Consider the following 27,817-nt stretch of genomic DNA (forward strand, 5'->3'; position numbering starts at 1 on the left):
AACCACGTTTTTCATGATCAGAACACAGCACATTCATAAATAGTCTTCGTAAAATGTTCATATTTATTATGTGTCATTCTCCGCGTTAAATAGAAGTAGTTCGCCTCCAGATCAGGTGGTGGCGGTAATGCGCCACTTTGTTTTCGTTTCAAGCGTTGTATGCATGCCCCCCCCCCCCACCCTTTCTGGCAATACGCGTTTGAGGGAATATCAAAATAAAGTTCATCTTAAAAACGTGTTGTCATGGTTAACCCTGACGTCTGCTTTGATAAACATTTCTTTTTCGTTCCGTGGTAGTACAGGAAAAAATTTACCGGCCGTACAAAGGACTTTTCTGACGACTTTGGCAAAATTTGAAAAACGAGAACATCTAACGACAAAACACGGGGAAACGTCGTAGCTAACGACAGTAGCAAACACCGTAGCTAACGACAGTAGCTATCGACAGTAGCAAACACTGTAGCTATCGACAGTAGCTAACGACCGGAGCTATCGACAGTAGCAACGGTTGCTAAGTCCTGACGACAAAGTGAGACGACCAAAGACATAGACAGTGGACACAAAAACAGATTTTTGGCACAAATGGAACCTCATACAATATTAGCTTTATGTATTTTAATGTTCATTTTCTTGTTTTTACTCATTAAGAAAGATTCCAGGTAAAAGTCATGTCTTCATTTTGGCTGATCAGCTGCAGCAGAGTCAGAAACAACTTGCGTTGGGTTCATTTCACTTATGTACAGAAACTCATTTTGCTACAAGAAATGAACTAAGGTCTTTATTTGACTCGGGAGGGGAGAAGAACATGTCCAGGTGTGTCCACGGCTCTCAGGAAAGCTGTGCGTAAAAAGCCTCGTTGCGCAAAGGCATGGATATTAACCACAAAAAAATTCTTGAATTAAAAAAAGTACATATAAGCGATTTAGGTCTAGATTAAAGGACAAGCGGGTCTTTTTCATGTCCAACATCTCTGCCTTGCTTCATCATTTAATTTAGACTTAAAAAAGTCATTCTGACCCATTGTTGTCTTTAAACATTTTTCTCATGTCAAACAGGGTGAAATTTTTATATTGATCCAAAAATGTTTAAATAGTTATACATAACGATAACATGTCGATCCTCTCAGACTGTGTATTAAAAATAGAGACAAGAGGAAGGCGGAGCCTCCCATTTCGTTTTCAGATCAACATAGCCATCACAAACGAAATTTCTCGATGATCAGGCGCGCATGTCTACTCCCTGTTATCAGCTTTCAGTACATGTTCTGTCTGCGCGCCACAAAGAGATCCGCCCTGCAGCTGCTGCAGATGCTCCGTTAGCGGCGGCGCGCGTTTGGCTGCAGTGTCAGTTTGAATGCCAGGATGTTTACGCGCAGAAGGGCCCGGAGCTTTGGAGACCGCTGCCGCTCCTGACAAGATAAAGGAGGTTCTGTCTATTCTGTTGGACACGCAGGAACGGACACCGCGGGAAAACAAAATTCACCTGTCTGGTTTTGTTTGAGGCTGTGACGCTAGCAGGGAAAGGGGCAGCAATCCCGAGTCTGTTTGGTGTAATAGAACTTCAGCCGTCAGTTGATTAAGGAGTTCTGAAGGAATACTTTCACTTTAGACCTTATAAAAGAATAGAAAGAAAAGAACATTCATTTGATCTCATTAACAAAACTTCCTACATTTTGGAGACACTGATGGGTGTTGAAGTCCACAGTGGTGGTGCTGAAAGCTGCATGTGCTGCCCCCTGCTGGTGAGCACAGGCCTGATTGGGATCTGTGTGTGTGTGTGTGGGGGGGGGGTCCTTTCTCATCATAGAACATCTTTCCTCTGCCATCTTTCTAGTTTTTTTTTTTTACATCACCACGGTTCTGCTGGTTTGCATGGGGGGGTTTAATCTCAGCTCAGTTCTTGTAAAAAAGTTGCTCGTATTCTCCTTCTAATCTTCATCTGAATATCTGTCCAATTTCTAGCACGAAATGGATGTTCATAAAGTTGCACTTTAGTTAAAGCAGTTGTGTGTTTGGAATTTTCTGCAGGCTAAGACAGATTGATGTAACAGGATGTGGTCTCAGGCCACTCAACTGCAGCTGCTGCTTGTGCTGTGCATGCATACCCTCCACAATAAAAGCCCGCCATGGATCAGATTTCCACAAAGACATTATACTTTCCATTAAACACGAAAGACAAGAAATCACTCTGCTGGAAAACCTGAGACAGAAAAAATCCACTTTATAAAAAAAGAGTTATAAACAACAAATTTGCAGCTTATTTTCCCCTGATCAGGTGTTTCTAACTAAACTCAAAACAGGTTGTGATTTGTTGGATTAAATTTTTTTCTTAAGTCTTTTGTTTTGTTTGCTGAGTTTAGCATAAAGATGTATCTTACTGACCGTATTTTCCGGACTATAAGTCGTCCTTTTTTTCATAGTTTGGCAAGGGGTGCGACTTATACTCCGCAGCGACTTATATTAGAAATAAATTGAAATAAATCCATTGTTAACCCTCCTGTTATGTTCATTTGTGAGGAACAGAGATGATGTTCCTGGGTCAATTTGATGTATGAGGTATGTTAAATGTTAAGAGTGTGTTAAGTGACTCAGAGAATCAGCAAACCTTTTTTTACAGTAAGATCTTGAAGGCTAACAACATAATATTCCATTTGCCTCTTTTCCTCATTTGAACAATTGTCAAAGAAATATGCCCTCCCGAATCAATATCTCTTCCGTTTCTTCCAGATCAGGGACTATGTTAAAAAACTGTTTCCTCATTTTCCAAATCGCCCACCAGAAACTCTTCTGGATGTTCTTCTTTCCAAAGACCCTTTTGTTAATGGATGCATTTCAAGCCTTTACAAGTCAATTTGGACAGCATCCTCAAAGCCGTCCAATACTGTCAAAACTGCGTGGGAAGACACTCTAAACCTAAACATGACGGAACAACAATGGAGGTCGGCATTGTCTCTTGTCCATTTGTCCTCTAATTGCGCCCGCCATAGATTGATTCAATGCAAGATTGTTTACAGGGTCCATTATACCAATGCCAGACTGGCCAAAATCTATCCTTCTATTAGTGATGCCTGCAGCAGATGCGATCTCTCTCCTGCCAATCATGCCCATATGTTTTGGTCATGCCCAGTGCTCGCAGCACTTTGGACAGATGTATTTGATACATTATCGAGGGCTTACAGATACACCGTCACACCAAATCCCATGTCGGCAATATTTGGTCTCCCCCCAACCTCAGACACGCCGAGTGCACTAAAGCGGGCCATTGCATTTACCACCCTATTAGCACGCAGGCTGGTCCTGCTGAACTGGAAGCTCCCCCGTCCCCCTTCGCATGTCCGCTGGGTCCGCGAGGTGCTTTACGATCTCAAACTTGAGAGGCTTAGGTACTCACTTCAAGGCTCACTCAGGGTGTTTCATGAGACCTGGAGCCCTTTCCTACAATATGTGGACTCCTTGACATTTCCTCACAATCTGGAGGCTGACTGAGCACCAGTGCAACAAAAAGCCACTGCTGTGACCCTGGTTTTCTCACTTATTACTACTTATTTAATTACCCTTTTTTTAATTTTATTTATTTATTTTTTCTCTTCTTTTTTGACATTTCTTATTTTTAAAAGCCCAAGTGGTTTGTGTTTTTTATTTATTTATTTATTTAGTCTGACTTGGCCTCTTGGGGTTGTTGACGGGGGTGGGTGGGACGGGTTGACATTCGAGTGTTTTTTTTTTTTTTTTTTTTTTTTTTTTTTTTTTTTTTTTTTTTTTTTTTTTTTTTTTTTTTTTTTTTTTACACATTGCCTTTTTTTTTACATTTCATTACACACTCTGTCTGTTTAATACAGAAAATGTTCAATAAATAAAGTTATAAAACATAATATTCTATTTTCCAATTTCATAGATTCAGAAATGCAATAAAAATGACAACTGTTTCCACAAATACAGGATGGAAACAGTATTAGTTGGCCAATGATGCTTCATGAAAGGAATAAATAAATAAGTTTGAGAAAGAATTACTGTGAAATTATGAGATAAACAGTCTGCTATGATTGTATCATATGAGGTTGTGAAAGTTATTAGTTCTTGGTCTCAGATTTTGTCAAATAAATTTCCCGTCAAAATGCGACTTATCTGTGTTTTTTCTACTTTATAATGCATTTTTGGGCTGGTGCGACTTATACTCCGCAGCAACTTATAGTCCGGAAAATACGGTACTTTACTTTTTAACCCTTTCAGTTTATTTAACTTTTTACTCAATTCAGCTCCTGAACTTCTTTATGTTGTATGTTGATAAATCACAATGTACCAATAAATAAATATAATCCACTTCATTTAGTTTTACATTAAAGGAAAAAACTGATCATTTTTTAATATACAATTAAAAATAAATTCCAGCTTGAAAGGGTTAAGAGATTCTTCCAGAAAATATTTCAAACCCTCAAACTTCTGCTTAAAAGGATAAAGGTTTTTAAAGCCCTTCTTTAACGCTGTTTCTTAATAAATGAATTTAATTCTTGTTATTTTTAACATTTGACCACCCCTACATATTCAACAAACATGGGAGTGTCCTTCCTGCAAGGATTATTTAAAAAGAGGAGGAGGCTAGAATGCTTAAAAAAAGAGGAATTTTTGTGGAGCATAAAGGTTCAAATCAATAAATATTTCAGGAAATGACGCAGACTGCTTTTTTTTGTGTGGCTTATTTTAATGTCAGTGTAAAATGTTTTTTCTTGATTTGTATCAGGACATTGGAAAGTTGTTTTTCTTGTTTGTTTTTAAATCTCTCCTCCTGTCTGTCACTGATCAGCAGCAGCATCATGGAGGTGGACGAGCTCAAGAAAGATTTGATGCTGCTTCTGTAGCTTCCAACATCACCTGTATCACCGGCTCTTTTTTTTAAAATCGGTGTGGTCATGAAATTTGTTGACGCGGATGAGAACATTGTGAACTAAAGGAGGAGTTCCAGTCGATCCCAGAGGGCCTTGATGATCTCTCCAAGCAGTACCAGCTGATAATGAAGAAAACCTTTAAGGAGAAATGTCACGACCCCTGGCCGCGTCTGCTTGTTTTCTGTAGGTGTGTGTTTGAATTCTAGCTCCTGCAGAAGTCCAGCTCCTGCCCAGCTGCTGACCCCTCCCTTCCTGCAGAGCTAATTGAGGCTGCTTCCATTGATCGCCTGGCTGGGAGGGAAGCTTTAAAAGCTCCCAGGATCCTCTGCTCCAGTGGCGGCTGCATTCCTGAGAGGAATTTGTTCTTCAGCCTGCCCCTGGTGTCTGCCTGGCATTAGCCTGTGAAAGCCTCTGATTTCCCTCTGAGTTGATTCTGGTTTAGTCTTTTTGTTCAAATTGATCTTTTGGTCTTTGTTTGCATTTTGAATAATTTTGTGATTTTCATTTCTGTCAGTTTTCCTTCTATAAAGCCTGAGAGTTTAAGTTATACCATCATTTATTCCACCTTTGGTGTTTTGTTGGTGAGTTTACTTTGATTTGTATGTGTGTTACCAAATAACGGCTGTGTGGCCAACTTTGACCCCCGGTTATCAGATTTTTTTTGTTACCTATTTTCTCCCTCCTCCCTGTAGAGCAGGGGTGTCAAACTCATTTCCACCGAGGGCCACATCAGTATAGCGGCTGTCCTCAAAGGGCCGGATATAACTTATCCATGTAACTAAATGTAATGAAACATACATGTAACTACTCCTTAATGTTAAACAACTAATTTATTTATTCATTATAATTTTTGAAAGTGACAATCACAGATGCATAGAAAACATATGTTTGCTTGTTATTTTAGCATAAATCCTTTTAAATTTGATTCTGTCAGGTTAGGTTATATGGACAGTGTTTGAGTCATAATGTTTAGTTGCCCAATTCGATATTTCAAGGCAGATTCCCCCTAGATATGAATAAATACACACCAATTTTTATTTTTTATTTTAAGAAATCAAAAACTTTCATGCTCTCGGGGGCCACATAAAATGACATGGAGGGCCACATTTGGCCCCAGGGCCTTGAGTTTGACACATGTGCTGTAGAGGGACGTAAAAGAATGCATTTTTTGCATCTGCCTGTCGTTTAGTTGGTGTCAGTATTTGACATAAAGACAGCAGGTAATGCAGTAAAACAGCTGCGCTTTATGAGATCAGAAATAAACAATAGATCATTTGTTTATAAAAGTATTGAGTTTGTGGCACAAAAGTAGGAAAATGCTAAATATTTTTGGAGTAATCCCACTGAAGTGTCCTATGACTTAGTGATGTTTAGAAGTTTTATAAGACCAAAAATTGATATTTATAATAACAGGTTTTTAAAAAGTGAAATCCCTCTGATGTGTTACACAAAGACACACACCAAGCAGACATTAACTGATTGTTAAAAATGATGCCAGAAGTCCTGCTCTAAAAAAAAATGACAAAAGAGCAACAAACAAACATAAAACGGAAAGACATGATTTGTTATTTCGAATTATTAATATTTCCAGGCTTTGTTTGTTTTGTTCTGCAGCATGTTCATATTTGTATCATTGACAGAATATATTTTTATAGAGAGCAAAGTATTATACATTATTTAAGGTTTAACTTGTACAACTTGAGTTATTCTGGATTCATATTTCTGTCTGTTTTTATTCATGTTTATGTTCAAAAAGTTCAGTTACAAAGGTTTAAAAGTTTTAAAAGATTAGCCTTAGCGTGTTCAATAAATATTTAACTTGTTCGCCTTTCAATAAAAATATTTGCAGCCGTATTCAATGACTACAATTTTTTCTTCTTCAACATTATACGGACAGCAGGGACTTCTTCCTGCAGTCTAACTGTGATCATTTTCTCATTCTTTTACATTATTACAGCATCTGTTTCAGAAATGTAGATTCATTCATTGACTTCACTATTAGGTCTTCATTCAAGTTCATTTTTTCTATTTGCAAAATCTGAAGATCTAAATCAAGATCAAATATTTCTGTAATGAAATCTCTTCCACAAACACACATCAAGTAGAATCTGTTCAGTTTGGTCTGAAAAACATGTAACACCTTCATCACCTCTGTGGTTTTTAAAAAGGTCACGTTTCTTAGAATTGGTTCCTGTTGTTCACCTTTGATAGTTTTTAATAACAGAGTAGTGGTTTGATGGTAACTAGATTTTTTTCTGTCAGTAAAATATGTTAAGAGGAACGCGGGGGAGGGGGGCATTGCACACTGAATTAATCCATTTAATCTATTAATCCATTTAATTGTCAAATTAGACATTTCTAAATGAATTATGCTACACATTTAGCAGAGAACATTTTGAAAATGAAATGTCAAATACTATTTTCATTTTAATTTTAATTAAGTGACAGAATAAGCTGTGTTGAGGAAGGAAATGAAAAAGCATTTTGGTGGATTGCTTTTTCATTTTAATTTTGAGTCAAAAATGCTTTTTCATTTTGAAAATAAAAAAGCTTTTCTGGTTTTGACTTTTATTTTTAATTATGCCACCCAATCGTTTCCATAGTAGTGAGAAACAGACTGCCCAAGGCATCAATAAAGTATCTCTTTAAAAATGTTGATCCGATCATATAATCTTTTCTGCCCTCTAGTGGTGGATTGACGGAATGAAACTAGAAAAGGACGTAATTCATGATCTGTCCACAGGAGGGCATGAACGCACCACGAGTGTCTTCATTCCACCTGTTCACCACAAGCTCCTTTGGGGCCCTGAGGGTGTCTCCCCCGTCTCACGCTCATATTAATAATAAAGAAGGTTTAAACATTTTGGAGAATCGGTTAGGTGATGAGGTGGGGTGAGTCATTTTTGGTGCATCTTGATCAAGCAGGTCTGACTAGCATCTCATGGAGGTGAGGATCAGCGCGCGGTAGTTTGTAAAAAAAAAAAAGGTTCAGAACCAGATTTCTCACCATTCGCTGCATGAGCTCCTGAGTCTGCGCCTCCTCGCGCGGTGGCGCTACTCCCCCTCGAAAATCACCTGCAAAAAAAAATGTGCCTCATATATACATACATAATCACAGTTTAAAAAATTATTAAAGCCAAATGATCGTCTTCATCACTACCAGGAAAATTATAAGATTGAGATAAACTTTTTTTTTCTCTTTCATTTTTAAGGCGCGTCTCGCTCACATAAGAGGCGCCTCATCAGAATAAAACTCTTCATCCTCATTTAATCCCCGACGCTTCTTTCAGGTCTGATAAAAAATCTTAAAAGCTGGATGAAATATACTTCTCAACACGGAGTCAGATATAACACGTAAAATATAACAAGTAATGTACATGTAAAAAAAAAAATCACTAAAATGCTGCTTTTGCCTCAGATCACATTCAAACACTGAAACAATCCGCTGCTGTTAGACTGGCTTACCTCGATGAGTCATTTTTCACCAAATCTTGAAGATGCAGTTGCGCCAAATGCGCATAAGAGCTGCCTGAGGAGCCGTAAAAGGCTGAAATTGTGCGTCCAAGAAAATGATGATCCAGACTTTTGTCGCTGTTTGTTCACTCTCCTCTGGAGACAGAAAGGTCCGTGTGGCAGCGCCTGAAGAAAAGATGGATCTCCCGCAGAGGTGTCGTTCAGATGCTCTTTGCCTCCCTCTCATCCAACCCCCCCCCCCTTTTCTGTTTTTGCGGACATCTCTGGACCCTCTCCTCTGCATCAAACCAGAGGTGGAAAAAAAGCCCTAAACAACTATTTTTCAGCGTAGCTCTCTCTTCACTCAGGTACAGAAACTCATTTTGTGGCAGAAACTGAACTAAGGTAAGGTCTCAATTTCACTCGGGAGGGAGGTAGAACACGTCTAGGTGTGTCCGCGGCTCTCAGAGGAGCTGTGCGTAAAAAGCTTCATTGCGCAATTGTGGTGGGCATACAAATTCAACACCAGAAAGATTTTTTTTAAATGTAAATGTGAAGAGCCAATTTAGATGATAAACTTAATCAAAATGAGTTTTTAGCTCTGTACAAAATTAACTGTCCGTCTGTCTTTTTGATGACGCAGCATCTGATGGAGACGCACGGTCATTCCTGATTAGTTCGGCTCGAAAAAAAAAGACTAAAAAGATCAAAACCCGTTTTAATTCGATGTTTTTTTTCCATCTCTAAAATCCTTTAGGACCAGATTTAAGGAAAAATGTGTCGTATTTCTATCAAACATCTCAGTCCTTCATCTTGAAATGGACCTAAGATAATCCAGACGCATTTCTCTATTACCAAAGAATTTTCTCGTGTTTAAAAGGGCCAAACTTTTATTTGATCAAAAAAACTGTGAGAATTCTGTGATTTCGTTTGGTTTAACAGCGATGCTTTTTGGTCATTTTCTCTTTTCCCCTTTCAGTCACTCATCATCCACAGCTGTTATCATTTCTGTTGATTGCCCTCATTGCATTTAAGTGTCTGATTTTAAGTTCTTTATCGTCAGATCTTCTGCTTTGTTTTCTCCATTGTGTTTTTCTCATGCTTACGTTTTTTTTAAATTAAATGTTTACGTTTCTGGCACCGGTCTCCCTTTTTTTTGGTCCTACACCACCAGTTCCTGACAAAAATATTTAGATTTTCACTAATAACTGTAACATTTGGACGATTCCTTTGCAGGGAAAAGGCACATTTTGGTGATTCTGCTTTGTAATGCAAAACAAAAATAAACACTTGTGTTGCTTCATTTATGCATAATGAAAAACTGACATGGAAGCTGCTGCCCTGAAAAATCTTGATGCTGCAGCAGAAGAGCAGATGATGGAGGAGGAGTTTAGAAATTGTACATCATAAGGATCCTAACTGAGGAGGTTGGCCTGGAAATTCCAGGTGTAAGACGGTCTTTTTGAAAGTATCAAGAACAAAAAATAAATAAAATGGAAGATGTATGCGTATGACTGCACCTTCCTTGAAATTGGGTTCAGCAGGTTTTGCACTAAGATCAACAAGAATATTTAATAAAGAAATAATAATTAAAAAGTAGGTGTGACAGGAAACTTGAATGAGCGAAACATCAAGCAGGAGTAGAAACAAAATACAGATGCAAAAAGTGCAAAAAAGACTGAGGAGTGATCAGCAGCAGGTTTCCTCAAACTGTTTTCTGACCCTTTTTTATTTCTTTTTGATTCTGAATTCATTTTTTTTTGGCTCCAGAATAGATTTTCGTTAAATATGTTTGCATGCACTCCATATTTAATAGACAATGATCTCCTTCTGGTCAGGATAATATTCAAAATAAAGGATTTTTTCTTGTTGCAGCAGCAGAAATAATTTTTTAAACTGTTTTTGAAAAGAACACCATCTACGTCCAATCACGTCACAACGTAGAAAGAGCTATTTGACTAAAAAACATTTGATCACAGCCAGGAAAAGGACTAACAAAAACGCATCTATAATTAAATTCCAGATTTTCCAGATGACTTTGGGTTCAAAATTGCTGAATTTAAAAATTGTGAAATTTTGTGGTTTTCCACTCAAATTTCTTGGCGTTTGTGATATCAAACAGCAGAAATGGCAGATGAATTTGAGTGTCATCGGCATAGAAGGGATTTGAGTAAACGGTCTGACAGGGATGGGCAACACAAAATTGTGAGATCTATTTGTTTGTTTTCCAGCAATCCCAAGGTAAAGATGACCTGAATTGGGTGTTAATCAGAACCGTAAATCTATTGTAAGCAGAGCAGCTGGAAAATGAGAAACTTGGACCAGTACTGAGCAGCTCTGGTTTACTGTCGTCTCAATGTTTTCCAGGACATGGCCAGTTCCCTGGAGAAAGCTGTGGCCCAGAAGAAGGGGATCATTGAGGCAGTGATTGACATGCTTGAGAAGGGAACTGAGGTGCTGGCGAGCAACGTGGGTGACCTCTCCCCCTTTTGTGAGGTCACTTTTCCAGTTGTCAAACTGGCCTTGGGCAAAGTTCAAAGCCAAGAGGTGTTATATGTTAAAGAACAGTTCCTTATAGTGAAGAACAAGCTGGATCTTCTCTCCAGCCAGCAGACAGACATCAACATTGAGCTCAAGAAGGCAAACCTTGATTCCCAGTACTTCTCTGTGGAGGAGAACATTAGGAACCAATTTCGGAAGTTTGTGGACTTCTTGGAGGCACAAGAGCAGTTCAGAGAAGTTAAAAAAGATATTTTTCTGAAACACTTTTCTAAAAGTGGAGGCGAAAAGAACCTGTGGACTCTCCATAATGCTGTGATGGGAACTTCAATTTTGGAGGTTGTAGAAAGGTAAATCTTTGGCTCTGTTCAGATTGATGGTAGTTGTTGTTTACAAATGTCTTGGAGATGAGTGTTAAAACTGTCGTTTACAGGTACGTTGCGAGGAACCGGCGTCTCCTGGAGGATTACTGTGCTCGGCTGAAGGAGCTCATTTGCTTGGGGTTGATCGCCCTGATGGGACACTGCGCTCTAACCGCAGAGAGCGAGGAGGAGCAGGAGCAGGAAGTCATGCAAGAGTGGAGACCAAAGATTGAAGAGATAGAATACAAGATGAAGTCGGTCATTGAGTCCTGCATCGCTGCTTTCCCAGAGCAGGCTCAGTTGGATGTCAAACGTCTGCTGCAGGAAAAGGAAGAAGGAAATCTTCAGCTCGTGGCACAGGAGCTTCTGGAATTCTTGGTGAAAAAGTTCGACTGGGTCTACTGGTCCGTGCGTCTCATTAAACATCCTGACGGCTTCTTCAAAAAGCACTCTGTAGGGAAGCCCTTTCACCACGTGGCAGGACAGACGCAATTTGAGGTTGTCCAGGAGAACATCAGCCTGGTGGTGTCGTACAGCACCAATCCCAAGCCTGTGCCACGAGACGTCATCCAGCAGCTGATGGAGGGTCAGGGGAAGAAGGGGAGCCCCCCCGCGGTGGTGGAGATGCTGGAGAAGCAGCTGTGCGGCTTCATCATTCATGTGGTCAATAGTCAAAGCAAGCCTGAATGTGTCTGGAGTTTTCCAGAAGACTGTCACTACTGGGAGAAGCACAAGAACGGGGTTGTGTGTGTGCACTCTGAGTGAGTCATCGGCAAGAAATGACCTTCTGATACATGCAAGAAGTAGTTTGACGTGTATTTAAACTGATAGGAAGATGAAATATACAGAACAACAGCTATTTATCCTCTGTCCCTAAACAACCAACGTATGGCCTTTAAAATGAGTGAAACTTTAGCTGTAAAGATACATTTCTCATGGAAAAACTATGCAGGTTTGAGGATTGTTGATATTTCAGTTTGAAAACCAAAGACTGTTTTTTTTTTAAGATCGTTTTGGTTTTCCTTTTATTCAGTCATTTCAATTTCAATTTTAAAAATGTTTTATTTCAAATCAAAACAACAATTCCATAAAATAAAATAAGTCAAAACAAGAATTTGAAAATTAGATTTTCCTTCAGGCTTTTGTTTTATCACGACATTTATACGTTTGAGAAAACCAGGTTAATAAATATTAATGCTAAAGTTCAAGATAAAACTACTTTTTAGCCGATTCAGCAATGAATTCTGAACAGCTATAAATCAAATAAAAGCATTTTTTATTCATCAGAGAACAGATTACATCGATGTTCAAACTCAGACATTTGACTGTTCAGTGAAGAAGCTCATTTACGACATGATGCTGCTGCAGGTTTAAGATCAGTTAGGCAAGGATCGTTGTTACTATGGCTACGACGGTGCAGCATCTTGTTTTCCCCCTCAATGTCTCAGGGCAGGGTTTTGGTCTGTGGTGTTTGCCTTCGTTTTGCGCCGACACAGATTTCTAGCTGCTGCAGAGCTGATTGTCTCCTTTGTTTTTCCTTCAACGATGCTCTGTAGGTGAAAGATCTAGACTCTAGAATCTATTAATAGCTGCAGCACAGAAGACCTCGCCTGAAACAGACCTGAGCAGATGTTGCTTTAACCCTGTAAAATCCACCACATCAAAGAAAATGTTGAAGTTAAGACGTTTTTAAAACTCTTTGAAGAAATCCACACAAAAAAATCTATACATTTCTTTTAATGTGATATAGATAGTAACAATTATGATCCTTTGGGTGATTTGCTAAGTCTTAGTTCACAAAAATGTTAAGGATGCTGTAACTGTATTATGAAGAATTATCAACATTTTGCATTATTTCAATACAGCAAGTAGTCATTTAAAAAATGAATAACAATGAGATTTTCTCACCAATAACCTTTGAAAAATAGCTAAACTTCTACTTTAATGAGTAGAAAAGCCTGACTACTGCCTCTAGTGGAATGATTATGTACTACAGGGAGGAAAACATGGACCAAGCTCTATCCCGATAGGTTTTTAGAGGAAGTTTAGATCCAATAAGCTAGGGGTCTCAGAAATGCACCCTGTGTTAAAAGCCCATCTAGGGAAAAGAGCTGTAAATTAGTTTCTGCCATAAGCAGTATGGTATGGGCATGGGACCACTGCTTTGCTGTATGTTTCTGTTTTTATATCTGTCCCTGTTCAAATACATTCATTCATTCATTTATTCACGTATCAAAAATGGAATGAATGGCTATATAGAGTTAAAACCATGCTATATCTTCTCCAGCATGCATAATAAATGCACTCATCACCCCCCATGTTATCAAATATGTCGTTTTTGAATTGAACGCTGAGACCAGGCTGGAAGATTCTCGCCCCTCTTCAGGCTGGAGGACACCAAGATCAAAGTTGATCACATTTACTGTCTGGATGAATGAAAACACCAGAAACTGTTTAAAGTCAGGTATCATAAAAGGTTACTGTTACGATGCTGCTTTTATGTTTTTGTTCTTCCATTTTACCTTATGCTTTAGTGAAACATTTACTAACGACTGCCTGTCACCATATAACTATAGTGGTGGTTTAGAGATGATCCATTAGTATGAAAGTGTTTAACTGATGTGTCATGAGAAGCTTCTGCACCTCCTGCTCCAAAAAGAAGGTTCTGCTGGTTCTGAAGATCTGTGTAAGAATGCCTCCATGATTCCAAACCTTCATGTTTGTGGACTGTGATGTACGATCTACAACTGTGCATTAAAGTAACAAGTATAAAAGGAATACTGCCATGTTTTTCTATCATCTGTCTTGTGGTAAAACTGGACATAATCGCATAGCGCTCACAAAACATATATGGCAAGTTGGACTTGTCAAATCAGATTGAAACAATTAAACGTCATCAAAAAAGTCAAAGGAAGTGGTAAAACACTGAGACAGTTTCGTGTAACAGAGTTAGAGTTCAAACTTCCCTGTAGGTTTATTAACCCTTGTGCTATCTTAGATGACCCCACCCTTCCATTGACGTGTTCTCCCTACCATGACAAAGGTGGATAAAGGTGGAAAGATTTCATGTAATCCATGGACACCAGTGAAGATCACAAATCATTGAAGAAAAAAGGTTCAGAGCACTGTCTAGTGGGTCTAGATGACCCAACTCCCAATGTTAAAGTGCCTTGGATAGCACAAGGGTCAAGTCAGTCTTTACACTGAAATCATGAAATCTACAAGGGGATATGATCAGAATCACCTCGAAGTTAGAACTCACCAGAAGGCAAAATGTGAAAAATAAAATAATGAGAGAAATCAACAGAAGTCACTTACCAATACAACAAAATGAGTGATTAGCATTTAAACCATAACCACTGACTGTGAATGAGAACCAGACTAAGTGAGTTTACGTCACCCATGAAAATGGTTCACTTCCGGCTCAAACGAAATAAAGCCAATTCAGTCTCCATATGTTCGCGACACGGATGCCGCCATATTTGAGTCAGAACCTGTCATTAAGCAGGGATTGGTCCAGCATGGTCAGCTTTTCTATGGACAGATTGCACTGTCTAGTGATGCCAACAATCATTCTGCTGAGATGACCCGAGGCGTAGCACAGCGCAAGAAGTACTTGATCCTCTGCTTTCCCGTTATGTTGTCATTTCCGTGGCTTCCATATAAAAAAAAAGATGGAGCTGAAAGTATTTTGAAAAAGGGACAACGTACAAATAAATATAATCAAACTACTAAAGCATCTTAGGGGTAGAACTACCCCTAATGTCCAAACAACTCGTGTGGTCATTCAATGCTCCTACAGCAGGCAGATCTTGGAGGAACTCTAATCGCATCTCATCCTTTTGCTTCTCTTTCAATCCAACACTCATGCTACTGAGGAAGCAGGGCTTGCTGAAGCTGAGGTGGATGAAGTGGGTAAAAAGATTCCCTCCTTCTGCGTTCATGCGAGTTTCAGCAGAACCAGTCCAGTCAGTGGTCTGTGATCCTCCATAATAATTATTGCCACAACTGGACGTGCAAACAAGAGTAATCTGATGACGGTGGTACAAATGTGATTTACAACAGTGCTGTTAGTGCCCATAGGGTTTAAAACAAGCTGGTGCATCAGCAACATAGGCTGCAACTAATTTAATTAGAGTTAACAGAGAAGTCAGCGTTTTCCGCTGCAGCCCAGGTTTGAGAGTTCATGAATAACCGTTAGCAAAGTGCTTGGCTTGGCAGGATGGTATCAGTCCAAATGTTCTGAGGAGCTGCAGCCCCGATGCTCATCGCTCCTCATCTCAGTGGATCTGCAGGGTCTTTAGCTTCTGACTCATAACTCAAGCCTGTCAGGTTTCATGCAGTGTTTCTGTGAAACACAGACCAGGGATATGATGCAGCAGAAGCCACAATCATACATAAGCAAGACACAATTTTCTATGGCCTGAACCTCTACAGTGAGGTCATATTTTGTCCCTTATCTGTTTTCTACTCATCTTCATGGCTTATGCTTACTGGCAAAGGCTGTAAAATTAAAGCAGGCCTGGTGTCTGTCACATAGTGCTGCTATGGCAACAGTCTAACTTTTGAATCACAAAGCTGACGTTTTACCAAGATTTTTGTACAAAAACTATACGTTCTTTCATCAGGGTAAAATAAAATAAATAATAGAGATATACCAAATAAGCATGCCCAAAGTTACTTGTTGGCTATAGAACAAATATTAGCCAGCAGCTGCAAGCTTTTCTTAATATAATCATTCGATTTATCTACTTTCACCTAAATAAAAGTAATTTGAAAAAAATACACAAACTATTTACAAAAATGGCAGCATTTTATCACATCTCTCAATTCTGGTCAACATCTTATAGCTAACCGATGTTCCCCTTTTTAATTTTAATGGTTCAGTCCAACTTCTTTAGAGTCCATGTACCAACAACGCTGATTATTTTCCCACTCACACTACAAAGATCAAATTTTGTTACCTGTATTTCATTATTTCTATTGTCAGATTGACACCATCAACCTCAATCTTTCAACTCTGTTACATACAGAAAAAATATATAGTATTGTTTGGGAAAACAGTTTTCTTGGAAAATATACTGTATATTGATTTCTTGTTGTGCTTATGCCATACGTGTGACATGTCCTAGAATAATGTGGCTACTTTTTGTAAAAACCTCCAACCCTGTGTTTCAACTCCATAACAAAAACACAGTTATGGGGATAAATTATTGTTGAAGGTTGGACTTTGATCCAAAATAATTCAGAATCAAGTAAAATATATTGTCAGAAGCGAAGGACTGATGAGGGTAAGATATATGCAGTTTATTGAAGCTCAGGTGGTATTGGAATGACGAAACTGCCAGATGTAAAGAGGAGTATGTAATGGAAATACAGAAGTGCTAGTGTCTGTCAGGTGCTAAGAACAATACTCAGCCAGGAGTACTCCACCTCCATAAAATTACCTCTTGTGTAGAGATGCTCACCGGAGACACCAACTTGGGGAATTGGGAACACCAGGAAATCCGTGAAAAATTCAGTCCATGGTCAGACACGTGAAATTCTATCCAAAATAACGCGACACACCAACAAGAGGCAGACTTGACTCAGCATCCAAAAACAAAACTAGGATCAACATCAGCAGGCAGAATTTCAACTTGATAGAGAACACAACAAACAGGCAGATGTAGGTTAAGGCATGGAGCTTAAATGCACCAGAATACAGCTGCACTGAATGATCAATCAGTGGAGCCTGGAGGCTGAGCAGGTATGGCAAGCCATGAAGGCCAAAAAAGCCCCTAGATCCTGACATACACTTTAAATAAGTTGTATTACAGAAGGTACAGATGATTACCAAGGAACAGGAGAAATTGGTTTCAATAGGTTTTAGAATTATAATCATACAGGGGTCAGATTGACTTGTTATAGGGTTGAATTTAAAGGAAAATAAGCGTCAAATATAACTTTCTAATTATTTCCGGGGATTTAAGGAGGGAAAACATATTTTCCCAGAGTTAATGTTCAACTTTTTTAAGGTCTCCAATGTTTTAAACAGGGACTTAAAGAACTTTTTTTCATGTCAATATTATGGAAGAGATAAGAAAGAAAATGAAACTAAAAAATACTTTTGTGTCTGTTTTTTCCTCTTTTTTGCTTTAATTTCTCTTGTTGTTCCACAGACACTCAGCGTCTTGTCCTTATTTGAAACATTTTCAGTTTTTTTAGAACAAAAAAAAACTTGGAATATAATAAATAAACCAATAATTATTTATTTAGAAAAGAGAAAAATGCTTAAACCTTAGATTTGTTTTAACCCAGTTTGTCTCCATCATGCATTTGGATCCTAAAGCAAAATTAATCACTTTCTGATTAGTTTTAACATCATTTTGATGCCATTTATCTTCATCGTTTCCTGCACTTAAGGCACTGGATTCATTAGTGGTTGTGTGGGCTTCAGCGAGGTAACAGCTATTGATCCAAGAGGCTCTTCTCCGGCATGAAAGGCTCTGGCTGCGGTAACCCATCAATCCTGGCTGTTATTATTGGAATGCTTAAGCGCTGTGTGTGCAAAGATCTACTGCAAGGAGCAAAAGCCAGAGCTTCAGTGGTCTGTGGTTTGAGGTTTAAAGTGTGGTTTATTTAACAGAGATTAGGAGAAAGCAGCACTGAAAATGCTATGTCAATAGAGGGCAGTGTCACCATGCAGAACTGAAGAGACAGTTGGTGCAGCTTTCAGATCATGCTGTCATGATAGAAAGGGAACATTTAAGCTGATAAATAACATACATCATAGTGGCAGGAAGCCTCTGATATCCTTCTTTCCATCAGGCTGAATCTGCTGTTGTCTAAGAGCAGGTAGCTGCCAATATCAATATTTCATGAACAAACGAAAGACTTGATGGAGAAGAGCATCAGAGGGGAGAACCAATCAATGTTAGGACGGTTTGCCAATCCCGCCTGCTGCTGGATAACTCTGTTACCCATCAGTCTGAGTGGAAAGATCGACTGACCTGCTGCTCTGCGAGCCGAATAATCTGATAAAAAGCTTTAAAACACTTGTTCAGGCTGGCTGCAGGTCCAAACCTACAACTAGGGGTGTTCTTCTGAAGTTATGAATGTTTGATTTAATATTAAACAAGGAAACGTCACTGTCCCAAGCACTGAATCTGTTGTACCTCAAAGTGCCCGTCATGTTATTCAGCATTCTCTGTCATGCTCTGTCTGTCTGCTCTCCTGATCAGAACTCTGTCGGTGACCATAAAAAGCAGCTAATTCAAAACCAGGGTCAAAATACAGAGTGTCCAACACTGTACATGTTCTCAATAGATCTTTGAAGTAAAATGACTAAACACATTTACTTAAATGAACTAGCTAAAACTAATTGAATACAAATCAAACCATTAAGCCCATTAATTTGGGAGCCTGCAGGATGTTTGGAGTCCTTTAACAGATGACTGTGAGGATTGTGCATTTTTGTCCAAAATATTAGTTTTGGTCATGTTTTGGTTTTAGTTGTCCTCCTGTCAGTTATGCTGGGTTCAGGTATATAATCATCCACAGCTGTCTCCATTTCAGTCTATCATATTCATTTTATTTTAGTGTCCGTTTTCTTTAGCTCATCTTTTTTTTTTGCCTTTTAGTTCCTTATCAGTTATTTTCATGCTTAAGTTAAATGCTTTTACCACCAAACCTGGCCTCTTGCATTTGGGGTTCAGATCCAGATCCAGATCCTAACACTGACAGCACAAAATTCCCACTCAGCTGATGACACAATAAACAGAGCAGCGCAGTGAAAACATGTTACAAAATTACACCCTGGGTCTGAGGCACAATAAGCATGTTGAAAAAAAAAAACCTAAAGAGGAACAACTAAACCCTCAGCCGACTGTCCACATCTACAGATTGTATCCTTCCATAAAACCTGCAATAAATCATGCAGTATAACAGAGTTATTCAATAGGAGGCATTTGGCTTGCCCTACTGGCGCTGTCCAACTACCTATGGATTCACAGCACCAGATGGCAGAAACCAAATTGCTTGTGTCTTCAGTTACCACACAATCCCAACAGGGGGGCAAGAGCAACAGTGGCCAACTCACTGGCTGTTTCCAGCCCTAATGTTGTACCATAAAAAAGACATTTTCCCAAGACTTTTTTATTCCATCATACATTGATTTACAGACAGATGATGTACATAGATATAATTACTTAAAAACAGCAAAGGTGCTAAAAATATCCAATCAAATTCACTCAGAAATTCAGACCCGCGTGTCAAGCAGTGATGCAGAGCATGAGGCCAGATACGGACAAGAAACAGTACAAAGTTTTTTTCTGTAACACCAAATAAAACAGTAGAAAATAATGAAGGATTTAAAGGCTCGCGTACAGACAGAAAATCAAGACGGGAGCCAGGAGCACAGCAGGAGGGTCTTCCAATCAGCAGAGGGCAGTCCCAGCACTAGGTATAGAGCAGAAGAGGAGTAGGATTTCAACTGTTGAAATAAAAAAAAACAACATATCCAGAAAATGCAGAAGAGAGAGTGAAATTTAGAAAACAATGATCCATAAGCCATCTGCAATGTTAAAATGCCTAGGATAGCATAAGGGTTACACTTGCAGGAGAAGTGAAGAACAGGGTGCTCAACTTCCTGGATGTGCCGGCTCCCGCAGAGCAGGCATCCACGTCCAGTTTAAAAGGTTTTGAGAAGTTTGTGAGTGATGGACGTAAAAAAAAATACACTGGAGAGGCAAGAGGTTTGCTACTCGACGCCTGTCCAAAAATTTGCTCATAAGCTTGACACCCCTGACGCATGTGGGAGGAGCTGACCCCGCCAAATGATTTTAGCCTGATCGCTACATGGGAGCGTTGTCTGTGTATCTCATTTACAATGACTGAAAAATACAGAGGATGTTTAGAGATCGGGTTCATTTATTTTGAAGAATTTTACAAAAGCATTGGTGATCACGTCTCCATGTCTGGGTTCATGAAAATAAGAAAATAAATAAGAAAATAAGAAGAATATCATCAAGTTCAGGAGGCCTGAGCAGCTGAGGCCTCCCCATCCTGCAGCTGGTCTCCCATCTGGCCACCAACCAGCCTCCTGGGGGACGTGTTCACCCCAACCCCATGGACCCTGCTACAGACCGGTGACCTCTCCTGGGTGAGCCCTGCCATCGCCCATCGGGATGGGCTCTGGCAACCCAGTGATCCCGAAGGGAATATAGTAGGTTAAGAAAACGGATCGATTGCAGGAGATGAAGCATCTGTGTGCACATTCTCAGAGTCCATTTTATTGTGCCAACATGAATAGCCTCCAGTGTTTTCCAATTCCTTGACAAAGTAAACAAACTCATGTCGACAACAATGAAAGTTGTATCACTTTCAGCTACACAGGTATCATAGCAAGTAGTTATTTATTAGCACTTTATTTTAAAAATGTACTTTATTTCTGTATTGTTTGGACACAATCTTGTACAGAAATTTCTTTCAGGAGTACATTGTTACTTACAAATCTTATAGTTCTGTTCCAAGTCGTCCATTCAATTCTTGGGTATAACAGTGTTGTTTTCTCGTTGGTCATTCAGGGGTCAAAGTCACCCTTTTTCTTTCATTAGCTCAGAAACTCGTACATGAAGCTCCAGTAGCTGTTTCCTCTGGATTTTCATGACAGTCACGTTATTTATTTATTAGTAGAAAAAGAAAAGTCATATTCAAAGCAGACATGTCAAAGGAAAAACCAACTGTATTTGTATATCCATCCATCCATCCATCTTCTTCCACTCAACACGAGGGCAGCAGTCTAAGCAAAGATACCCCCGCACTCCCTGGTCTACTTCCTCCAGCTCCTCTGAGGGGACTCCGAGGCGGTCCCAGGCTACCGAGAGACGTTGTCTCTCCAACGTGTCCTGGATCCAGAAGCCTGAGTCACCTCAACTGGCTTCACGTATTCATCTGTACATGTTTATTCCTTTTTCATTTAAAGTGAGCACAACTTTGTCTATGAAAATACGTTTTCTTTTACCCCACAGACAGACGGCTGCCACATTGAACAAATAAGGAGGCGGACACCATCGTGAACCAAAACACACCTCCCTGCAGCCGTTTAAACACAAGTGGTTCAGGGGTCTGTACGACAGCTGCCAACACAATCATCTGTTTGGTGTAATAGAACTATAACCACTGGCTGCTGATGATTTGACGCAGAACTCCTTTTTCCTCCTCCATTTTAATGGGGAAGAGGTTGAAATTTTTCACTGTTTTTGGAAGTCACTCACTCAAAAATAATACTTCTTATCAGTAAATTCTAACAATGGAGGATCTGATGTGGTGCTTGGATGCTCCGGGGCTTGGAGAGGATTGTTCGGATGTCAGCTGGAAGTCTCAAAAGTTTAGTTTAACTTTCGCTTGGTGAACGGCAAAAACTGGAATTGGTTGGAACAGAATAAGTTGACATAGACGGTTTTGTAATTTTTTTGCATTGTTAACTTGACATTCCAATCCAATAGTGAATGTTGGGGGTTCTTGGGAAGCAAATGGCATTTTGAATTAAAATGGGTTTAAATGGGCTGTACTTTTATTCCCCCCCCCCCCCCCATAATTTGACCACCCCCATAATCAAATATGGAAGTCTCTTCCTTGGTGTAATATATAAGCAAGAGGAGGAGACTGAAGACGCCATTCGAAGTCAAACCACTGAAGAGGAAGGTGAAAGAAGACCTGTAAGGTAAGAAACTATCTCTTCTTTTGATTCCAATGGTGCCAATGTTGGATAAGAGGCTAAATGAGACTTTGAAGTTAAGATTTTGCAGGAAAAATTAAAGTTTTTGTGGATCTCTTCTATTTGAGAGCAGGGAGGCTCAGGGCCCAATGATGGAGCTCCAACAAGGAAACAGGGTGGGGTAGTAAAAGATGCCAGAGGCAGCTGCAGAGAAAAGCTCTGAAAAAAGATCATGGTTGTGTGAAAGTGGAGATGAACTTTTTGTTTTCGATTTGGCCAGAAGGAGCTCAGCCCAGATCCAAGATGGTCTCTGTGTGAAACAACTCAGATGTGGTGGTACTCCCCAAACAGAACCACTTTAACAGAGTTAATGTTCAGGATGCTCCCTGACTGCATCAGGAACCCTAATAATCATTAGTATCATCTCATCAAGAAATAATTTCTCAACCTTTAGTTGTCCTTCAGTTTGATGGAAGCTTGTTTAAAATATCCCTGCTGCTAAAAATCATCTGGAAACAAAAAAGCAACCAGATGCTAAACCTGTTCTATCCTGAATCTGCCTCCCTGTTGACTTACAGGGAGAGGTTTTGCCAACTCAGTCGATCATCTTACCTCTGCTGCTTTTTTGTTTGCTGCAGATAAATGTTTGGACATCATGCTGAAGATTCTCAGAAAACAAAATCCCAATGAAATTTAGGAGCTCTGAAGGAACACTTTCACTTTAGACGTTTCAGAATCATTCTTTAGATTTGATCTCAATGTCAGTTATTCTACATTTTGAAGATGCTTACATGATGGCTGTTGAAGTGAAACTTCAAGTCCCACAGAGGTAGGGTAGTTGGATTCATGATCAGACTCTGTGTGGGGTTTTTGAGTTTCCTGCTTAATATTTGATCAGATGCTAAACCAGTTTTCCTCTGAATCTGCCTCACTGTTGACTCACAAAGACACTTTTCCAGCTCAACAACTTTCCTCTGTCATGTTTCTCGCCAGCAGTTTTTCTGGTTTGCATGAGGAGCTGTAAGCTCAGCTCAAGGCTTGTGAAGAAGCCACCTTTTATTTTTATTTTTACCAAACATCTGACCTTCTTTCAGGAGTCGCCGGGATCAAAAGCAACAAAACTTGATGCAAGTCTCAACATGAATGTAACAAAGCTGCACATTTGTTGAAGCAATCGTGCATTTGGAGTTGTCTGCAGTTCAGACAGTAGTGTGAGGCCGCTCCACTGCAGCTGCTGCTCGTGCCTTCACAATAAAAGCCCTGCACAGATTAGACATCCACTAAAATGTTTTTACCTTCAGTTCCTCTCTCATCTGTCTGCACTTATAAATAATATCTCATCACTAAAACTACTCCAGCTTTGATGCTAAACTGTCACAGCTCTGGAACATGGATTCTAACTGAACTCAGAACAGGTTATGACTTGTTAAATTATATTAATAGTTTTTATGCTGACATTCTATGTCCAGTTTTTTAATCCCACATTTCTTTAAAAAAATTTTTTTTGCTGGTTTTAGCACAAAAATGTACGTTTTACAATTTAAAAAAAAATTAATATTTAGGCTTTAAGAAACTTGTTTTTTTCAACTGTTTAACCTACACTTTATGTATGGTTTTGCTCAATTCAGCTCATTAAAACAATCTTCCACTTGCTAAAAGAACATTTAAAACTTTTAATAAATATGGGAATTCAAATTTGCAGAAGAAGCTCAGAGAAGCTTTACTTCAATCTGGGAAACTGCAGATTCTTTAAAAAGAAAGAGCCCGAATTATCCTGTAAATGACTGAAATTGCAGTTTTCTATTTCTTAATGTCAGGGATAAAATGCTTTCTTTATTTTATTGTTAAATTGAAATGTTGTCTTGCACGGTTTGGCAGTAAATTTCTTCTCCTGTGTGTCACAGATCAGCAGCAGAATCATAGAAATGACTGCAGCCAAGCTCCAGGATGCTGCCATCGTTGGCCTGAAAGTCCTAAATGTCGCTGCTAATATAGCCTCCAAATTCTTCCCGCCCATTAGCATCGTTAGCTCTTTGATTGAGTCCGTCTTGGATGTTGTCGAAAAGAAGAAGAGCTTCAAGGAGCTACAGGAAGATTTCAAGTTCATCCACAACCGCCTTGATGAGCTCTCCAAACAGAGCCATGAAACGATGGAGAACATCATCAAGGAGACGGCGGACCAGCAGTTCAACGAAGTGCGGTGGGAGATTAAGAATCAGTACAAGAAGTACATGGAGTTGACCGAAGCCCCACCAGAAGAGATAGAGAAGGGAAGCCAGAAATTTGTGAAGGGATATCAAGACGGGAAGGGCAACCAGTATCTGTACACGCTGTACGAGAGCGTGATCGGTGTGCCCAAAGTCTTCAGCAAACCCATCCTGCAGGTGTACAAGCAGCACTCGGGCACCAACCGGGAAACCATGGTCCAGCTCACCCAGGAGCTCTTCAGCCTGTTCAGCATCGGCTGCATCACCATGATGGCCCACGCCGTCCTCATCGGGGACGACGTGGAGGGCCGGAGGGAGGAGTGGGAGGAGAAGATGAAGCGTGTGACCTTAGAGATGGAGAAAGCTCTGGAGGATTTTGAAGAAGAAGATCTTACTTTGTGTTCATAGCTCTGTCTACAGTTACCTGTTAGATGTCTTTTAGCTGAAATCAACCTTGAAATATTGTGAACGTTAAGCCTCAGGGTCGCATTCCTGCTTGTTTTCCAACATATCCTGTTTGGTATCTTTTGATTGGCTGGATACACCTGATCCAGGTATTGATTCACAATGGAGCTAGGATATCCAGAACAAACCTGAGGCTCCTTTAAAACATGCTCTGGTATCATTTCACTAAATGATGAATTAAATGCTTTCTGACATAAACCTGCTCATAACTCTCTTTGATGAAACTTTACTGTGGACAAAAATTAACATTTTCTGAGCAGTGTGCATCTCTGGGATTTATTTAATCACATCCTGAAAAGGACTTTGAGGAACTCTAATCGCATCTCATCCTTTTGCTTCTCTTTCAATCCAACACTCATGCTACTGAGGAAGCAGGGCTTGCTGAAGCTGAGGTGGATGAAGTGGGTAAAAAGATTCGATTCCTTCTGCCTTCATGTGAGTTTCAGCAGAACCAGTCCAGGCAGTGGTCTGTGATCCTCCATAATAATTATTGCCACAACTGGACGTGCAAACAAGAGTAATCTGATGACGGTGGTACAAATGGGATTTACTACAGTGCTGTTAGTGTTTAAAAAAAGCTGGGGCAACACAGACTGCAACTAATTTAATTAGAGTTAACAGAGAAGTCAGCATTTTCTGCTGCAGCCCAGGTTTAAGAGTTCATGAATAACCGTTAGCAAAGTGCTTGGCTTGGCAGGATGGTATCTGTCCAAATGTTCTGAGGAGCTGCCGTCCCGATGCTCATCGCTCCTCATCTCAGTGCATCTGCAGGGTCTTTGGCTTCGGACTCATAACTCAAGCCTGTCAGGTTTCATGCAGTGTTTCTGTGAAACACAGACCAGGGATATGATGCAGCAGAAGCCACCATAATATATAAGCAAGACACAACTTACTACGAAACGTCTGGTCATATTTTGTCAGGAGAATTAAATATTACATTTATTTTATTTTTAAATTTCAACTTACTGAATTACTGTAAGTAAACTTAAACTTAGTCCATTTTGCATATCCCTTTTGCTTACTGCTCACTAATAGTCTGAATTTTAATGGAATACATAATAGCTCTTTTTAATATCACACATAATATACGAGATAAAACATCATTTTTATCAATGAAGAAAATAATAAAGATAGCCCTAAATGACAGCAACTGACCACGTCAATGGTATGTCCACCATTTTGGATAATGTTTAAACAAGATATTTTTATGCAGCTTTAACATTTTGATCTTGTGTCTTTTATCTTTTCTGTGGGATCACACAAAAGTCCGTCCATCCTTCCTTCAGTTGATTCACAGAGACTGCGCCTTTGTCAGTTTCTTGGAATACATTTACAATATTTTTGGGGGAAACAAGTGAATGCAATTAAATAATATATTAACTATTCATTATAAAAAACAGAATTGTGCTGAAAACTTAGATTTGTTTAAATCCAGTTTTTATCTCTGATGGATTTAGATCCTAAAGCAAAATCAATCAATTTTTTGTTTGTTTGAACCTTATTTTTTGCATTTCATCAGTTTATCTCCATCCTTTCCTGCACTTAAGGCGCTGGATTCATTAGTGGTTGTGTGGGCTTCAGCGAGGTAACAGCTATTGATCCAAGAAGGTCTTCTCCTGCATGAAAGGCTCTGGCTGCGGTAACCCATCAATCCTGGCTGGTTTGAGGTCTAAAGTGTGGTTTTTTGTAACACAGAGATGATGAGGAGAAAGCAGCACTGAATTTGCTCTGCCAGCAGAGGGCACTATCACCATGTGGAACAAAACACACAGGTAGGCCAGCTTTCAGCTTTTAGACTAGATCGAGCTCTGGAGCTTTAGCTGGGGGGTATTAGCTCTTCTTTCTTCTATTTTTTGAGTTGGGGGGGGGGGGTGTTATCACATCTTCTCTTTTGTTTTCACTACAGAAACTCAAACCTTAAATGTAAATAACACATTACTGACTTTAAGTCTAGAGAAACTGTGGTTCACCTCAGAGAATGATTACGCATGATAATTTTTGTAGCACATCTGATGGAGTTTATCAACTCCAAGGTTACCTGGACCTGACGAGTGAATCTGAGTGCTCCATAATGTTACGGCGGGGGATGAGGAAGTTTCCAAGTGCAGAGAGGAGGAGGCATGAGGATCCAGGCAAAATGTCTTTAACACCAAAAGTCCAAAAACTAAACAAAACACCACTGCAGCAGGCAGGAAAACTCAAAACTACAAGGCACAGGAACTGGGGAAACATCAAACTATACTGGAACAGGGGAACAGAATGATATCGACCAGTACAGCAGTACAGGAGGAAGGTAAAGACAGGACTTAAACAGGCCCCTAAGAGACGACACACGGGTGACAACAATGAGGGCAACACTACAAAATAAAACAGGAAACTGTACTCAAAACATGATAGAAGAAAAAGAGAACCAAAACACAAAAGCAAAGAAACTAAAACCGTAACAGCTGCTGCTGCTGCTGCTGCTCAGTGGCAGACTTAGCCTGTCGGGGGCCCCAGACGAGCAGTAACATGGCAGACTCTGCAGCGGTTGTATTCTTCATTTCGTGAGTGCAGGACTGGCACATGGGAAATCAGGGTTGGATTCCCAGCTTCACCCAATCTGGGTCCTTGGGCAAGACCCTTTGTGCCGCTGCCTAGCAATGTAACCACAAAGGGGCCCACGTCTGGGTTAGGATGGCCATTTGGTGGAAAGAATCACCAACTGTAGCGACGCCTGAAGGGATATGCTAAAAGGAGAACAACAACTTTTTATATGAGTTAAAACTTTAGAGGTTTTTATCATTTTTCTGGTATGCTCTCTGTTTTAGGATCTTAAGTATCCTTGCATTTGTTTTATAGATATACATTTTTAAAAATGACAAGTAAAATGTTTTTAAACAACCGTATTCAGTCTTTCATGTAAAGTTTCTGTTGACTGACACTGTTAGATGTTTACAGATTGTTATTTACACACATGACTGCAAGAACGCCAAACTATGATGCAGTGAGAACGACTATAAAGTGGACTCTTACCCATATTTCTTTAAAAAAAAGAAAAAAAACGTTGCATCAAATTATAATTTCTGTTGGAATTTCTCGTTTTACACTGAAGGAAAAGTGCAAAGCTTCTGAAACCCAGGACAACTTTAAAAATAAAAGAACAGAACCATTTTAACCCAGAACATTTTCATTTTGATTCATTTTCATTAACAATCAAAGACATTTGTTGCAAACAGGAGGTTTGTTCTTAAAAACAGACAAACTATTA

At 39.6% G+C, this 27,817-nt stretch overlaps 1 protein-coding gene, 1 long non-coding RNA gene and 1 pseudogene across 6 annotated transcripts in view; 2 read left to right on the forward strand and 1 right to left on the reverse strand.

Moving 5' to 3' along the window:
* Positions 1-8,487, reverse strand: part of LOC105356044 (uncharacterized) — a 43,685-nt gene extending 35,198 nt beyond the window's left edge. For all 3 annotated transcript variants that reach the window (XR_013648025.1, XR_013648023.1, XR_013648024.1), the window contains exons 1-2: positions 8,348-8,487; positions 7,890-7,957 (exon numbers count right to left, since the gene is read on the reverse strand). This is a non-coding gene — a long non-coding RNA (uncharacterized LOC105356044). The remainder of the gene's footprint in view (positions 1-7,889; positions 7,958-8,347) is intronic.
* A 76-nt stretch (positions 8,488-8,563) lies between these two features.
* Positions 8,564-13,974, forward strand: LOC101175191 (uncharacterized). Of its 2 annotated transcripts, none has more exons than XM_020710452.3 (3): positions 8,564-8,703; positions 10,703-11,184; positions 11,268-13,974. In XM_020710452.3, exons 2-3 carry the CDS (start codon positions 10,706-10,708, stop codon positions 11,959-11,961), a joined length of 1,173 nt encoding a protein of 390 aa, XP_020566111.1. In that variant the 5' UTR covers positions 8,564-8,703; positions 10,703-10,705; the 3' UTR covers positions 11,962-13,974. The 2 variants fall into 2 exon arrangements, with proteins under 2 accessions (XP_020566111.1, XP_004078432.1); XM_004078384.5 differs by having other exon boundaries at positions 8,603-8,740.
* A 7,868-nt stretch (positions 13,975-21,842) lies between these two features.
* On the forward strand, positions 21,843-24,654 carry LOC105356045 (protein rapunzel pseudogene; annotated as a pseudogene). The gene is made up of 2 exons (XR_013648221.1): positions 21,843-21,901; positions 23,800-24,654. The product of XR_013648221.1 is annotated as a protein rapunzel pseudogene (transcript).
* Positions 24,655-27,817: the final 3,163 nt, after the last annotated feature.

The sequence above is a fragment of the Oryzias latipes genome, chromosome 16 (genome assembly GCF_053564925.1).
Source record: "Oryzias latipes strain Hd-rR chromosome 16, Olatipes_Hd-rR_3.1".
NCBI lineage: Eukaryota > Metazoa > Chordata > Actinopteri > Beloniformes > Adrianichthyidae > Oryzias > Oryzias latipes.

Bases quoted from the DNA above. Each gene is read 5' to 3' on its own strand.
- LOC101175191 (XM_020710452.3), top strand. From the start codon at position 10,706: ATGGCCAGTTCCCTGGAGAAAGCTGTGGCCCAGAAGAAGGGGATCATT. The intron at 11,185-11,267 runs GTAAATCTTTGG...TGTCGTTTACAG, and splicing joins ATTTTGGAGGTTGTAGAAAG to GTACGTTGCGAGGAACCGGC.